The sequence below is a fragment of the Marmota monax genome, unplaced genomic scaffold, assembly GCF_021218885.2.
Source record: "Marmota monax isolate L192 unplaced genomic scaffold, Marmota_monax_Labrador192_F-V1.1 WCK01_AAM20220418_F8-fsc00230, whole genome shotgun sequence".
NCBI lineage: Eukaryota > Metazoa > Chordata > Mammalia > Rodentia > Sciuridae > Marmota > Marmota monax.
The window spans coordinates 653,770-668,916 of record NW_026693365.1 but is presented as its reverse complement, the minus strand read 5'-3'; the positions used below and the strand labels follow the sequence as shown (position 1 = coordinate 668,916).

At 49.4% G+C, this 15,147-nt stretch overlaps 1 protein-coding gene across 9 annotated transcripts in view; it reads right to left on the bottom strand.

Annotated features, from left to right (window-relative positions):
- Positions 1–15,147, bottom strand: part of Hdac4 (histone deacetylase 4) — a 270,631-nt gene that overhangs the window by 77,142 nt on the left and 178,342 nt on the right. For all 9 annotated transcript variants that reach the window (XM_058583297.1, XM_046456906.2, XM_058583294.1 and 6 more), the window contains one exon: positions 751–871. In XM_058583297.1, the coding sequence (XP_058439280.1) occupies positions 751–871 (121 nt within the window). The remainder of the gene's footprint in view (positions 1–750; positions 872–15,147) is intronic.

Genomic DNA, 15,147 nt, shown 5'->3' with positions numbered 1-15,147 from the left:
GTAACCACTGTGGAGAGCAGTGTGAAGATTCCTCAGAAAACTTGGAATGGGACCACCATTTGACCCAGCCATCCCACTCCTGGGCAGATGATACCCAAGACTTAAAATCAGCACACTACAGTGACACAACCACATCAGTGTTTACAGCGGCTCAATTCACAATAGCTAGACTATGGAACCAACCTAGGTGCCCTTCAACAGACATATGGATAAAGAAAATGTGGTGTGGACACACAGTGGAATACTACTCAGCATTAAATAAAAATGAAATCATGGCATTTGCCAGTAAATGGATGGGACTGGAGACTATCATGCTAAGTGAAATAAGCCAACCCCAAAAAGCAAAAGCTGACTGCTGTCTCTGATGTGCAGATGCTAACACACAATAAGGGGTGGGGCAGGGAAGTATTTGGGATCAGACAACAGGGAACAAGGGAAGGGAGGGGCTGGGAATGGGAAAGGGAGTAGAATGAACAGGACATCACTCTCCTGTGCTCACGTGACACACGACCAGGGAAATGCCACATCATGGACGGCCCCAAGAATGGGAAGTGACAACTCCCCATGTGTATAATATTTCGAAGTACAGTATATTGTCATGTACAACTAAAAATAATTTCTGAAAAAGTTTTAAAAGGCCAGGAACATGGCCTAGTGTTGCCCAGGAGTGCGGCCCAGTGCTCCCCATTGGCATCCCTCTTCCCAGACAGTGCGCCAGGCCCCGGGGAGGCCCGCGCCCACAGCACTTACCCGTACCAGTAGCGGGGGTCACTGGAAATGCACTGGTTCAGGCTCCGGTGGGCCAGGGCCTTCTTCTTATTGAGGACGAACTCCTGCAGCTTCATTTTGACCTCGGTGCTGGCCACGGCACCTGGCAAGGGAGCGCAGAGGTGAGGAGCCAGGGGAGAGGCCTGGGCGGGGAGCTGCGGGAGGGCTCCTTCCAGCACGCGGTGGGAAGCGCTGGCTGCTGGTGACACAGCAGCCACCCTGCAGGGCACTTTAACACCCTACAGAGCAGGTCTGCGCGAGCAGGGCAGAGAGGTGGCTCCCTCTCACTACTGCAGGGGAAGCAGGCGAGGCTCTGTGCGAGCACAAGGGCCCCACTCGGCTTCACAGGAAGGCTGCAGACACACAGCAGCGGGGCCTCCCGTGTCCAAGGGTGGCTCTGCCCTCTCCGCCTGGGGCCACTTGGAGAGCAAACTTGGCCAGGTGGCCGAGGTGGAAACTGTGCTTTGGGCTTGTTTTGTGGCATGGTGATGGCTCTTTAAAGACACCTGAAGAAAACAGCCACCAGTGTTCTGCACATGGCCCTCGGCAGCTGCCCTGCTCCTGAGGAGTGTCCTGAGGATGTCCCTCGGTATTGCATGGCACTCAGGGCACTTCTAATGGCCCAAAACACTTCATGGGGCCAGCAGAGTGAGCCTCTATGTGGAACTGCTTCCTGCTGGGAGGCCTCAGCTGCTGTCAGAAGCTGTGCTAATGGATACCCGTTGGCGGGCGAGGCTGCCGCGTTCTGAGTGACCTGCACAGACCTCACACAGCTCGGCCATCTCTCTAAAGCGCTTTCCAAGATGTGTCCACCAAGCACCAGGGGTGCAGACACCCTGCTTCCCAGACTCGGGCCACCCCTGGTGACATGGAGGGGCTAGGCTGGCATCTCTGATGTCCTTGGGGACCCTGGGACTGGGCTGCTCTCTTGTCTTGGGGTGTGCCCTGCTCATTGTGCCTCAGGAGCCTCCCACAGTCGGGTGGGGACCGCACGGGGTCTGTGTGCACACGTTCTATTCACCGAGTCGTGTGACTTCCTTTGACAGTGGACATACGGAGAGCTGCTGTGTGCTGGCCCAGCATGCTGACCCCACGGGGAAGCTGTGCAGGTATTCCTAGCCTACACCCAGCCACATGGAGGGAGGCACGGGGGCCACGGTCCTCCAGGAGAGGCGGAGACTGGCCTCAGCTGTGGACTGTCCAAGAGGAGGCCCAGACGTCTGCCTCGTGCTGCCCCAGGAAACTCAGGGGTTCTGAGGCTCCCGTGCCGGTCTGCGCAGTCCGCTCTGGACTGCCCTTTGGAATTTCTCCGTGTCCTTGAAGCTTTATGACTGGTCTTCCTTTCAAAAGTTTGAAAAACAAAAAAATTTTAGGGCTGGGTGGTGTAGCTCAGAGGCAGAATATTTGTCTTAACATGGGCCAGGCTTTGGGCTCAACAGCCACTATCGCCAAAAAAAAAAAAAGAGAAAGTTTGATTGAAAAAAATCATTTTTAGCTTATTCTTACTGCTCTGGTGCTAGGTTTTATTCAATTATTTGGTATATTGCTTGTTTTAGTCAGCTTTTTTGCTGCTATGACTAGAGGATCTGACCAGAACAACTGTAGAGGAGGTGTATTTAGGGGCTCACAGCTTCAGAGGTCTCAGTCCATAAGAGGCTGGCTCCACTCCTCAGGGCTCAAGGTGAGGCAGGACATCATGGCAGAAGATTGTGGCACAGGGAAGTGGCTCACATGATGCTCAGGAACAGAGAGAGAGGTCTCTACTTGCCAGCTAAGTCTCATCCCCACCTCCTCCAGCCACACCCACCACTCAGTCACCACCCAGGGACTCCCTCTGAGGGGGTTAATTCACCGACTGGGTTAAGGCTCTCACCACCCAGTCGTTTCTCCTCCAAACCTTGCTGCACTGTCTCACACGAGAGCTCTTGGGGGACACCTCACCTCCACCATAACATTGCTTTTCCATGTTTCATGATGTACCTGGAATCTATCCTGATGTGAGGTTCCATGGTGATTTTGAGAAACTGTAATCAACGGGTAACATCTTTAGAGAAATAAGTTTCCTTGCCACCTTTACCACATACCCCAGGTAACTGCCATTATTCAGAAACACAATTTGTGTTAGTTACACATACTTCTGAGTTCTGCACAGCAGAATCCCAGTGCAGTTTGTCTGGGTGGAAATCCTACAGGTGAGGACAAGGGTCCACCTGCAGTGGACCCCTTAGAAACAGGGTCAGCAAGGCTGCGGGAGGACCTGAATCTAACCAACTAGGAACTTTAACTAAGTGGCTGGTTGCAGTCTCAAGAGGGTCCACACAACACAGGTTCTGACTTCAGGGCCATCTCAGATCTGAGTACCAACCTCACCACTCAAGAACCGTCATGTGGAGTCCCCGAGCCCAGGCTGTCAAATGCAGGGCTACATCAGGATGAATCCTCTCTGCAGTGGGCGCTGCGCCCCAGGCAGAGCAGCCTCGGCCATGGAGCTCACACAGACTCGGAGGGTGCACAGGAGGGACCCTAGCCCTGGCGACAGGAAGCAGCTTTGCCCCTCTGTTCAAGGGGCAACTTCGGCAGTGTGCAGTCTGGCCTACCTGCCTTCCCTGCGCAGGGCAGCCTGTCAGAAGACCGCTCGCTCACGGAGACATTCACGCTCCCATTCCCAGACATGGGCACTCCCACCCTGAACAAATGCTCGAGACAGGTAACCAACCATAGGGCAAACCTTCTGCAACCAGCGCTAAGGGAGGTGGAACTGGGTGGCGAGGGCAGGTGCGCCATGGCCGCAGAGGAGCAGGAGCTGCATTCGGGCGTGGGGAACAGGCCAGGGACCCTGGGGAGAAGTGGGACGGAGGAGGGAGCTTTCTGTTTCCACACTGGTGAGCTGAGGGTACATCAGTGGGACCACCAGTCTTCCAGTGTCAGGAAGGGCTCGGGAGGCCTGATGGCAATGGCACAGACGGTGACAGAGACGATCGCTCTGATGGCAGTGAGAAGGCATGGCCCTTCAGGTCCTTCAAAGGAAGGTTGCGGAGGTCCACTCAGGACGAGCAGAGCTTACAAGGGCAGACCAGGATGCCCCCAATGGGACTCCAGGTGTTACTGGTCTCGGTCCCTGGAAAGTGGGTCCCCGGGTGGATGAGGGCCCTGCAGCTCAGGCCGCTCCCTGCGCAGGCGCCGGCAGGAGCACCAGCAGAGCAAGCAGACCTGTCTGCTGGTCTATAGTTCAGGCAGAGTTCTCAGACTGTGACCCACCACCCAGTTTGCCTATCCCTGCACATACTCACCCACCCAGAGTTCTCCTCTTAAAGGAAAGTTCTAGAAAGAAAAAAATCACTAAAAGGACAGCAAATTTTTAAACTTTCCCCTTTTTAAAAAATCAACTCCTATTTATTATCTTTCACCCACTTGATCCACTGGCACCTTTGTGAGGTTCCACACAGTTCCAGCCACCAGGGACAAGGATGGGAGTGTAAGAGACACACCCCAGGCATGTGGGTCTGCGTCCACATTCCCCCGGGCGGGAGCAGGGCAGGAGGGTGGCGGCCACTGGGCCGCAGTCTGAGAGCTGGTCCCAGTGATGAGTCACACTGGGGAGATGTGTCCATGTCCCTACTTTCCTCTGGCCTGCAGGGAGGTGAGCCTCCATGTCGGGCAGAGCTGCCTCCAGGACCAGGGCTCTGACCTCAAGCTCTTGCTTTCTGCACCTTCTTTACCTGCTTTTAGCTTTTAACCTACTTATTTTGCAGAGTGGGACCCAAACCCAGGGCCTCTCTCGTGCCAGACAGTGCTCTGCCATGGTGCAGCCGCTCAGCAGTTTCCAGAGCACACTTCTCCCCAGAGGGAGCAGCAGAGGCCTGTGCTCAGGGAAGACAGGCATCTTTGCCTGATTAAAGAGTGCGTTCCCGATACAGGTCATGAAAACCGCCGGCAACTCTTAAGGATTCAGTGTTTAGTCCCATGCACAGCGCTGCGTGGTGTGAGGAGCGGAGAGGAAACTGCAGCAGGGCCTACGATGGTAGTACGTGAATGTCTGCAAATGTCACTGAACTTTTTACTAAACATTTGATCAGAATTTCATTTAAAACAAAAACCCAAGACACTAAAAAACAGGTGCTTTGCACTACGCATTTGAATACTTAAGCACCGCATGCACCTTTGTGTAGTCTCCATCTGCCTCACAAACGGGGCTGGAAGCTGTGACCACAGGACTCCCTCAGAGGCCAGGTGCCCTGGGCCACCGACTCGGGCACCCTAGAGGCTGTTTGCCACTGGTCTCGCCAGCCCTGCCTTTGCATTGAAGGCCACGCTCAGAGCTGCCAAATGCCCACCGTACACAGCTGGGCACGGACAGGAAACCTGACCACCCAGAGCCAGAGCAGGAAGCCCCGCCTGTGCCTGCTCAGCCGAAGTGCAGCAGAGCCGGCAGCGGCTCAGCTGAGAGCAGTCAGGCCACAAGGCCCGGCCGGGACATTGCTCTGGACGCGTAAGCAGACCCTAAATGCTTTCTGGAGTCTTTCTATATTCCTTGAGCCCACTGATATTTTTATTGAAAGATTCTGGTAAACTATGAGAAAGTAATTTACTGAGTTGCGTTTCAGCCATCAGGAAGAGGGTTATTTCTTGGTTAGTTGTGGTTCAGATTGATGAGGTGATGTCTGATGTTTGGACCTAAATCCTGACAAACAGCCACTATATTCCTCACGGCTGAGGAACAGCAAGCAGCAGGGACACTGGGGCACAAGGAGCCCTGGGGTGGGTGGGGTGGAAGGAGTGGGCCAGGCAGGGTGGTGGTCGCGGCAGCCCAGCATGGTCTGTGCAGGAGGTGCATCCTGGAAGCCCCAGGGCAGGCTGCTGATGACCACATAATGCTGCCCAATTAGTAGTACAAATTAGACCACATCCTGACTCCACCTGAGATTTAGCTTTGTGTAATAGCAATCTCTACATTAAAAATAAACTTAAGAACTGAATTTGCTTGATAGTTATTTAATTCCTTTTCAAGCATAAGGGCTTTTTTTTTTTTTTAAGTCCCCTTTGAAAGTGCTTCAAGTGTAATGAGGATTGATTAAAGGCCAAATCTCAATACTACCACCTAAAAACCACATGGAGGCTGATCCCCAGGGCATCTGTCCCTCCAGACAAAATGAAGAACAGCAGCACAGAGAGGCTGCGTGGGGAGGACTGGCCCAAGCACACCCTGTCCCAGACCCCAACTGCGAGCCACCGTGCTGCAGGGAGTCCCAGTGAACACCTGGGAGGCCCACCCGGGCCACTCCAAGCTCCTGCTGAGGGAGGGAGGGAGGGAGGGAGGGCACGGCAGGAAGGCCCAGGTGCAGAGGGAGCCGTGGGCGCGGCCCCAAGCACCTCTTCTCTAGAGCACCTAGAGATGGGAGGAGAGGCAGACAGGGCAGGGCCACGGAACTGGAAGGCACCGAGGAGGAGGAAAGGCTCTGGTGGGACCACCACGTGGGCACCCTGCAGGTCGGGTGGCCAGACCTAAACCCAGCTCTGACTCAGCTCCCAGACAATTAAGATGGAGCCTCACCTCTGCTCCACCACAGGGTCCACTGTGAAGGGCTGTGCTGCTGCCCCAGAGCATTTTACACGCTGTTCAACAGGCGACCTCAAACACTAGGCAGGCAGGAGACAGGAAGCCCGAGAAAACCAGGAAAAGGGAAAGCCGAGTCGTAGCCTCGCTCTGAAATGACTGCGCCACGCAAAGGGGAGATGAGAAGCCCCCAGGATAACCCTGTGAACAGGCCAGAGGGAAGCTCTGGACCTGGACATCAACACATGGATCACACCCCAAGGGTCAAGGTCAACAGCAGTCACTTTGCAGGTGGGGGACAAATTAGTAAAGTGGATGGCAGGTCAGAAGAATAAATCCTACCCACAGCAGGCGTGCAGGAGGGGCACACGCACAGAGAGAGTGAGAAGCCTGGGGACACGGGGAAGGACCTCACGGGGCACCCAAAGTCTCAGCTGAATGGAGAGACTGGGCACAAAGTAGCATTACTGGACACAAAGCTAAGAAAATTAGCTCTACCAACTCTCAGAGGTTTCCAGAACACAGTCGTTAAAAATCACAAACCCAAGCAGAACCGATGAAGGAAGGCCACAGTAAAGTACACTGCAGCAAGACTTCAAAAACACAGAGAGAATCACAGAAGTAGCCAGAGAAAAAGATCCTCTTCAAAGAAGTGTCCAGTAGGACTGGTAGTTGGTCTTTGGAGATGAACAGAAGAGAAAAGATAAGGGAGTGGAATCTTCAGATGCTGAGAAGTCCATACTCTCATCAAAAACAATCTTCAAAGATTAACCCGAAATCAAGTTTCAGACAAAACTTCATCGCCATTAGACCTGCATAGAGCCAATTGTGAAGGAAAACCATCAAGGTGCGAGTTCAGACACAGAAGTGGAGAGGGAGGGAAGGGAGACGTCGTGTGAGCGGCCCCCACCATGGGAAGTAACAGCAGCATCCCGCAGTCTTAAACACAAGGGCGAACCTGAGTCCAACGTGAGGCAGAGGATGCCGATACCTGAGATCCTCACACTGTCTTGGGACAGGCAAATACCAATTCAGTAACTCTTGCTTTGACAGACGGAAGACGGCTGTTGTGATCCCAAGGGCAATCCATAAAGGAAGGGAGAACAGTGATCAGCACACCACGCTGGCAGGAAGGGAAGCTGAACGTTAAAAAGCAATCTAAAGCAAGAAAGTGGAGCCAGAATATTTGGGATAGTTAGGATTTATACAATATGAAGACGGATTTTAGTCTATATGTGTTAATAATTACATTAAATATAAACAGACCAAAATAATTAAAAGACAAAGACTGTTAGACTGGAAGTCAGAACTTACAGGATGTAGTTATGGTTGTAAATGTCTGTGTTAGAAGGCTGAAGTCAGTGATTCAGGTACCTAATAAAACCAGAAAAAGTAACAAATTAAACCCAAAGAAAAACGAAGACAGGAAAATAAGATCACCAAAGGTGAACGAAACAGAAAAACAGATATTCAACCGACAGCAGCCATGAGTCCAGAGGTCCTTCTTACAGACTAGTAAACCTGGAGAGGCTGCCCGAGAAAAACACGAGTGAAGACAGAAAGATAGAGGGAGGGAGGGCACAGATAGATGATGGCCTCAAGGTAAAAGGGGCCAGCACTAGGATCTCACAGATATCAAAGCACTCAGCAGAGGCTGGGACAACAGCAGCACACCAGGAAGTCAAGTATGTGTAAGAAAAACACTGTTTCTCACAACACCACCCACCTAAACTGACCCAGGGAGAGCATCGGATGAATGAGTTTAAAAATTGGATATGTCTGGGGCTGGGGATGTGGCTCAAGCGGTAGCGCGCTCGCCTGGCATGCGTGCGGCCCGGGTTCGATCCTCAGCACCACATACAAAGATGTTATGTCCGCCAATAACTAAAAAATAAACATTAAAAATTCTCTCTCTCTCTCTCTCTCTCTCTCTCTCTCCTCTCTCTTTAAAAAAAAAAAAAAAAAAAAAAAAAAAAATTGGATATGTCTCATCGAAAACCTTTGCACAAAGAAAATCTGAGAGTCAGTTGGCTATAACAATAAATTTCATAGAACATTTAAAGAAAAATAGTATTCATGTTAAATAAACTTTGCCGGGAAATATAAAAAGAGGGAATGATGCTCAGCTCCTCTTAAGGCCAGCATAGTCATAATAGTAAAAGCAAGAACTTATAAGCAAGGAACTGATAAGCAACCTCTCATGAACACAGCTACGAACATATAAAATGCTAAGAAATAAACACTTGTAACACACAAAAAAGATGATGCATTATGACTGAGTTGGTAGGAAATATTACAGAAGTGCAGGTTAGAATTTCTATTGAAATCTATGTAATTCACATTAACCAACCCAGCAGAAAAATCATACAACCATGTTCAACAAACACTGAAACATCTATTATAAAAATCCATACCATTCATACAAATCTCATTGCAAATAGAAATGAAGGAACTCACCCATAACCTGATCGAGGACCTGTCGAACACAAGTGGACAATGGAATAAAGTTCAACCAAACCTTGTTTGAGTTAGCTGCTCTGTCACTGTGATTAGAGTAGCTAACAGGGACAACTTAGAGGAGGAGGGGTTTGGTTGGGGCTCCCAGGTTGGGAGGCCTCAGCCCACAAACAGCTGTCCCATTGCTGGGGGCCACGGTGATGGTGACGCAGCACATCGTGGAGGGAGCTCAGCTCACTGCAGGATCCAAAAGCAAAGGCGAGAAGTGGGAGGGGCTGCAGGAAGAAGCGCCTCCCAGGGCTCACCCCAGTGGCCCTCTCCTCCAGCCTCGCCCACCTGCTGGCCCTCCCCACCCCGACAGTCCATTCAAACTAGGGTGGGCTGATTAGGTCACAGTCCTCCCGGTTCAATCATCTCACCACTGACTATTCCTGCTTTGGGGGGACACCCCACATCCAGACCATAGTGGTTCCTCTAGAGATCATGGTACTTGATGGAGAAGGGGGCTGCAGACCTCACTGTAGAGCTACATTAGAGCAAGGTCCTCGAGAGGATGAATAAAATAGAAAGGAAAAGACACAGAAGGCCTTCTGGCTAGACAGGAAGAAACCATCTTGTCATTGCACAGAGGTACGATTCCATATGTTGAAAATCTCAATCCATCTACCAACAATTAGAATATGTGAGCTTGGCAAGGTCACTGGGCACAAAATCAACTACTTTTCAAAATTTCAAAACCCAACCTATTCACAACAGCATCAAGGACCATCAGATAGCTTCAAATACAACTGCTAAAACATACGCAAGGCTCCTGCACCTTGTCAAGACTAGAAATAACCCATGTGGTAAAATATCAGGGCTCCCTGATTTGACCTACAGAGACAGGGGGACCACAAAGAAAACACGAAGGGCCCAGAATGGGAAGGATTTGTAACCCAGTCCACTTCAGGCTTTGAACGTGGCCTTGCTGCTCAGCACTGGGACTTATTTTGAAGGACATGTTTCCTTCCCTTCCTCTCTCCTCCTCCTCCCTCCTCAGGGAAACAGGAGCATCTTTGGTCCTCATCCCATGCAGAGCTATCTGCCCTTGAGCACACTCACCACAGGTACAGAGTGATCCAGACTTGGGATGGCACCAGCACATCTCAGAAATGACCTTCTCCCAAATTAACGAGTGAATTACAACTCAGAGAACACGTGGAATGCAGCCTCTTTAAAAACCCCTGAACCCTATGGGCAGAATCACAGTCTCTGGGACAAAGTCCTGTGTTTCCCCTTTGTTACCGAGGCAACAAAATTTATTTGCTTTTTTCTTAAAACTGTGTCCTCGTTATTGGATTGGCATTCGGGACAAGGATGGATCTTTGGGCAACAATGGCAAGACGTACACTGGTGGACACAGACCCACAGCTCACCTGTGGGAGCAGCCCACCTCCCACCCGCCCAGCAGACCTCAGTGCACACAGAGGTGAAGGTGGGAGGCAGGTGCACGGCTCTGCGGAAAGCCCAGAAACTCAGCCACCGTTCACAGCAGACCCTGCAGCCTGGCGGCAGGAACCTGAGGCGCGTAGCCGACATGCAAGCCCTGTGGTAACACAGAGAACACGTTCATGGCTCTGGAGGAGGGAAAGGTCTCTCAGATGCCACAGAGAAATCTGCAGGGACAGGACTGAGGAATGGGACCGCACTGGAGCAACTGCACTTGGCTTCCCCACTTTGGACGGTGAGAAGGCCCAGCCCAGAGTGCAGAAGAGGTCTGCGTGCTTCCGGAACACACAGAGAGCAACCCAACCCCGAAAAGGGGACAGGGCTGTGTTAGTCAGCTTTTTCACTGCTGTGACAAAAAGGCCTGACGAGAACAATTTTAAGGAGAGAAATTTAATTTGGAGGCTCACAGTTCCAGAGGGCTTGGTCCCCAGACAGCCAACTGTATCCCCTAGGGCCCAGGGTGGGGCAGAAGAAACCAGCAGGACAAGGGTCCAGGACACACAGCCAGAGCCTCTGCTCCACAGGGACAGACCGCCTCCCGCAGGTACCCCCACTTAGTGCCCACCAGGGCATCAACGCGTGATTAGGGCAAGGCTCTCACAACCCAATTCCTGCTCGGTGAGCTTTACTGCGTTGCCTTACACACGCGCTCCTGGGTGTGAGAAATAGAAAGGGCAGTGCGCATTTTCAAAATATAGTATTTAGCCTTAATTGGGATGTAAGATCCAATCGTAGTCACTTAACTACAGCCCTTCCTTTTGCCCTCCCCAATTTAAAAATGACCCAAACCATAGATGACAGCTCTGAACTCACCCTACCAGAGCTCCCAAATCTTTGCTTCCTGTGTCTTCTGCATATGTGCACACCTGTGTGCTGTAGCTGTGTCTGCACGTGTGCTTGTGTCTACATCGCCTCACGGTGTCAAAGCTGCCTTAGAGATGAATGAGAACTCACAGACTTAATGAATGGACCAAATGCCTTTCAGTTCACGTGATGGAAATAAAACTTAAACAAAAAGAACCCATCTAAGTTGGTAAGAGTAAAGAGCCCTTGAAATTACTACCCCACGTGTTTTTCCAGGGGCCACCAATCGGTGTTGGTTTCTATAAAAGGTTTAAATAAGTGATTTAATAAGTGTTAACTGGACTTGTTTGATACCTTGGTTTTCATGAGTAACCTAAGATGGAAATGGGTAAATTAGTTTTAACATAAAAGGGATTAATCTTCATAAATGTGTTTGTTAAAAGAGATATCTGACTAATTAAGTTAAAATACTAAAATATTAGTCGGGCTGTGGCTCAGTGGTAGGGTGCTTGCCTGGCATGTATGAGGCACTGGGTTTGATCCCCAGCACCATGTATAAAAACTAAATAAACAAAATAAAGGTTGCGTGTCTATCTATAATTATATATCAAAAACAAATTCAAGTACTGGGCTTCTTGAATTCCATAAGGTAACATACATTTGGGTCTACTAAATGTGTTGTTATAAATTGGTAAATGAAAAAACAAAGGTTTAAGACTGCTTGTTTCTAGGTCTTAACATAAAAGCAAGGTTACTAACAGTTAAAATTCTAAAAGGTGTAATTCTATATACATAGAAAAATTTCCATCTGTACTTTGATTAAAGTACTGTAAAAAAAGAGTATTTAATTTTATTAAAAAGGAGAAAGATCTGTTTGGATGAGAGAAGACGGAGCTCCTCTGATGTGGGGGGACCTCACAGGTTTTTCCCACTTGGTGTGCTAGTCTGGGAACTATGGCTTCCGGACAGAGACACTGATCAGAGTCCATGCTGAGCAGATATGAGAGTGCCAGGCTGAGGGTTGAAATCTAAGAGGCCCAGGCCCTGGGAGGGTACCAAGACCACTGCTTGGCTGTTGAGAGCCACAGCCGAAGGGGCCCCAGCAAACTTCCAGCTGCCGGCTGATGATTGGCTCACAGCGGCCCCAGCAACATCTAGCTGATTGGCTCCTCCGCGGTGATGCTCATTGGGCTGTTTCCCTGCCCTTTCAGACCACGGAGCTGCTCATTGGGGGACTTTTTTGGCTCCGCCCACGTGACCCAGCCAATCGGCCTCAAGAGCAGGAGGATTGTGGGAGGTGGAGAGAAGCTGGTGTGGGAGAGAGAGGCTTGGGGAAAGCCGGTGGTGGCAGTTGAGGCTCTGAGGGTTTTTCCTGAGAGGCTGTTTTGTTTGGCATGTGTGGTTCTAAAAGTAAAGTTAGTTTCTTTTGACAAGTGGCTCCTGATTGTGCCCAGCCAGACTGCGGCATTTGGTGGCTTGCACGGGGAGCGACTGAGGGTAAGTGAACTGCTCGCCCCTGAGGGCAGGGCGAGAGGATGGGGAGCCATTTTAAGATTCTTCTTTCATTTTGTTTCACTTTTGTTTTAAGTTGCCTGTCCCTGGAGATGTGTGAGATGGAAGAAAAACCACTCACATCTGAGGAACAGATAGGGAGAAAGGACGGATGCACATGTCAGGAGGCTATTATAATGACTTTTTGTTGTTCCCTTTTTGTTTCATTCTGTCTCGGTTTTGTTTGGCGTCATCTTGTTGGGTTGTATTATAGTAGAAATACGGGATCAGAAATTAGTAAAAAACAAACTGAAAGAGTGTTAAGTAAATTGTTAGAGGAAGGAGGCATCTCAGTAAAATCAAGAGCAGTCAGGGCATACGTCGATACAATACAGAAATGTAGCCCATGGCTTTTTAAGGAGGAGTTGTTAAATCTATCACAATGGAACCATCATGGTGAAGATTTAAAAAGAATAGAAAAGCAAAGCCCAGGGACTCTGCCAGTTGGCACATTGCCATTGTGGACGTTCATATCTTGTTTGCTTAGTCCAAAGCCTTCAGTTCAGACAATGGTAGAGGAAGGAGAAGACATAATGATTCAAGTAAAAGAGAAGGTCTCTCAAGTTAGTCATACAGAGGAAAAGATTCAAGTAAAAGAGAAGGCCTCTCAAGCTAGTCAGACAGAGAAAGAAAGTGTAAAACAGAAAAAGCCATCAGGGGGAAAGTTACAACAGGAGACTGCTACTAACACCTTTCTATCACCAGAGGGTGTAAGTGTCCAACCAACAGCACCACCTCTACAGGAGACTGCTACTAACACCTTTCTATCACCAGAGGGCGTAAGTGTCCAACCAACAGCGCCACCTCCATATGCTGGGAGGCCCCCAACCCCCGCAGTTGATAGTTGGGATCCTGAGACAAGATCTCAAATATTAACATGCCCTGTATTTGAGGCAGGAGGGCAGCGATTTTACCAAGTTTTAAATTTCAAAACAGTGAAGCAGCTAAAAGAGGCTGTAACAACCTATGGTCCTCAAGCACCCTTCACTGTAAGCATGGTCGAATCCATTAACAACTTGAACATGATGCCAGCAGATTGGGCTAATATGTGTAAAGCTGTGCTAAATGGAGGACAATACCTGTTATGGAAGGTTGCCAATGAGGAATTTTGCAAGGAGACGGCTAGGCGAAATGCAGCAGCTGGTTATCCTCAGAGAAATCTAGATATGTTGTTAGGAAAGGGACCTTATGAGGATCAGCAGCAACAAATTGCATATGATCCTGGTGTATACGCACAAATTGCTGCAGATGCAATTAAGGCATGGAAGACTTTACAAGGACATGGAGGTTTACAAGGTCAATTATCTAAGGTAATACAAGGAGCTAATGAACCTTATGCTGAATTTGTAGATAGGCTTATTCAAACAGCTACCAGAGTTTTTGGGAATACAGAACAAGCAATGCCATTACTAAAACACCTGGCTTATGAGCAAGCGAATCGTTGGTGCAGAGATATCATTAGACCATGGAAACATGAAGATTTAAACACATATATTAAATTATGTAGAGACATTAATGAACAAGAGCAAGTCGTGGCAGCTGCAGTAAAACAGGCTTTAGATGCCAGAGACATTAATGAACAAGGGCAAATTGTGGCAGCTGCAGTAAAACAGGCTTTAGATGCCAGGCCAAGAACATGTTACAATTGTGAACAAACAGGACATTTTAAAAGGAATTGCCCCATTGGAGGAGGGTTTAACAAAACTAGGTATCAAAGGAGTAGAATACCAGGTATTTGCCCACGATGCCGTAGAGGGAGACATTGGGCTAACGAATGCCGTTCTCAAACCACCATAGAGGGTACTCCATTATCAAAAAACGAACAAGGACCAAGTGTTTATCCACGATATCATGGAGAAAGGCATCGGGCTCCATTGCCAAAAAATGGACAGGGGGGCCCAATGCTCCGGGGCCCAAAACCACAAATATACGGAGCACTGGAGGAACCCAGCAACCCCATCAGGGTAGTGCCCAGGACACATTGTCCATCAGATCCCTCATCAGACAAACCAGAGGGAGCGCAGGGTTGGACATCTGTGCCTCCGCCAGAGCAGTACTAACTCCAGAGATGGGAGTTCAAATCATTCCCACAGGGGTGAAAGGACCTCTTCCCCAAGGAACAGTAGGCTTATTATTGGGACGCAGCTCTTCTACTCTAAAAGGACTTATGATAAGTCCTGGGGTAATTGATCCCGATTATGAAGGTGAAATAAAAATTATAGCCAGTTCTCCAAAGGGTATATCAGTAATTTTACCAGGAGATAGAATAGCACAGTTATTAATAATACCCAGCCTACATGATAAATTTTCCAGTCGTACTGTAGAAAGAGGTTCCAAGGGATTAGGCTCCACAGGTGTAGATTAGGCTATGCTTTCTTTAAATTTAGATTCTCGCCCCATGCTAAAACTAAATATTCAAGGACATGAATTTAATGGACTACTGGATACAGGTGCAGACCTTAGCATCATCTCTCGTCAAGAATGGCCAAAACATTGGCCATTACAACAAGCCACTCAAACGCTTC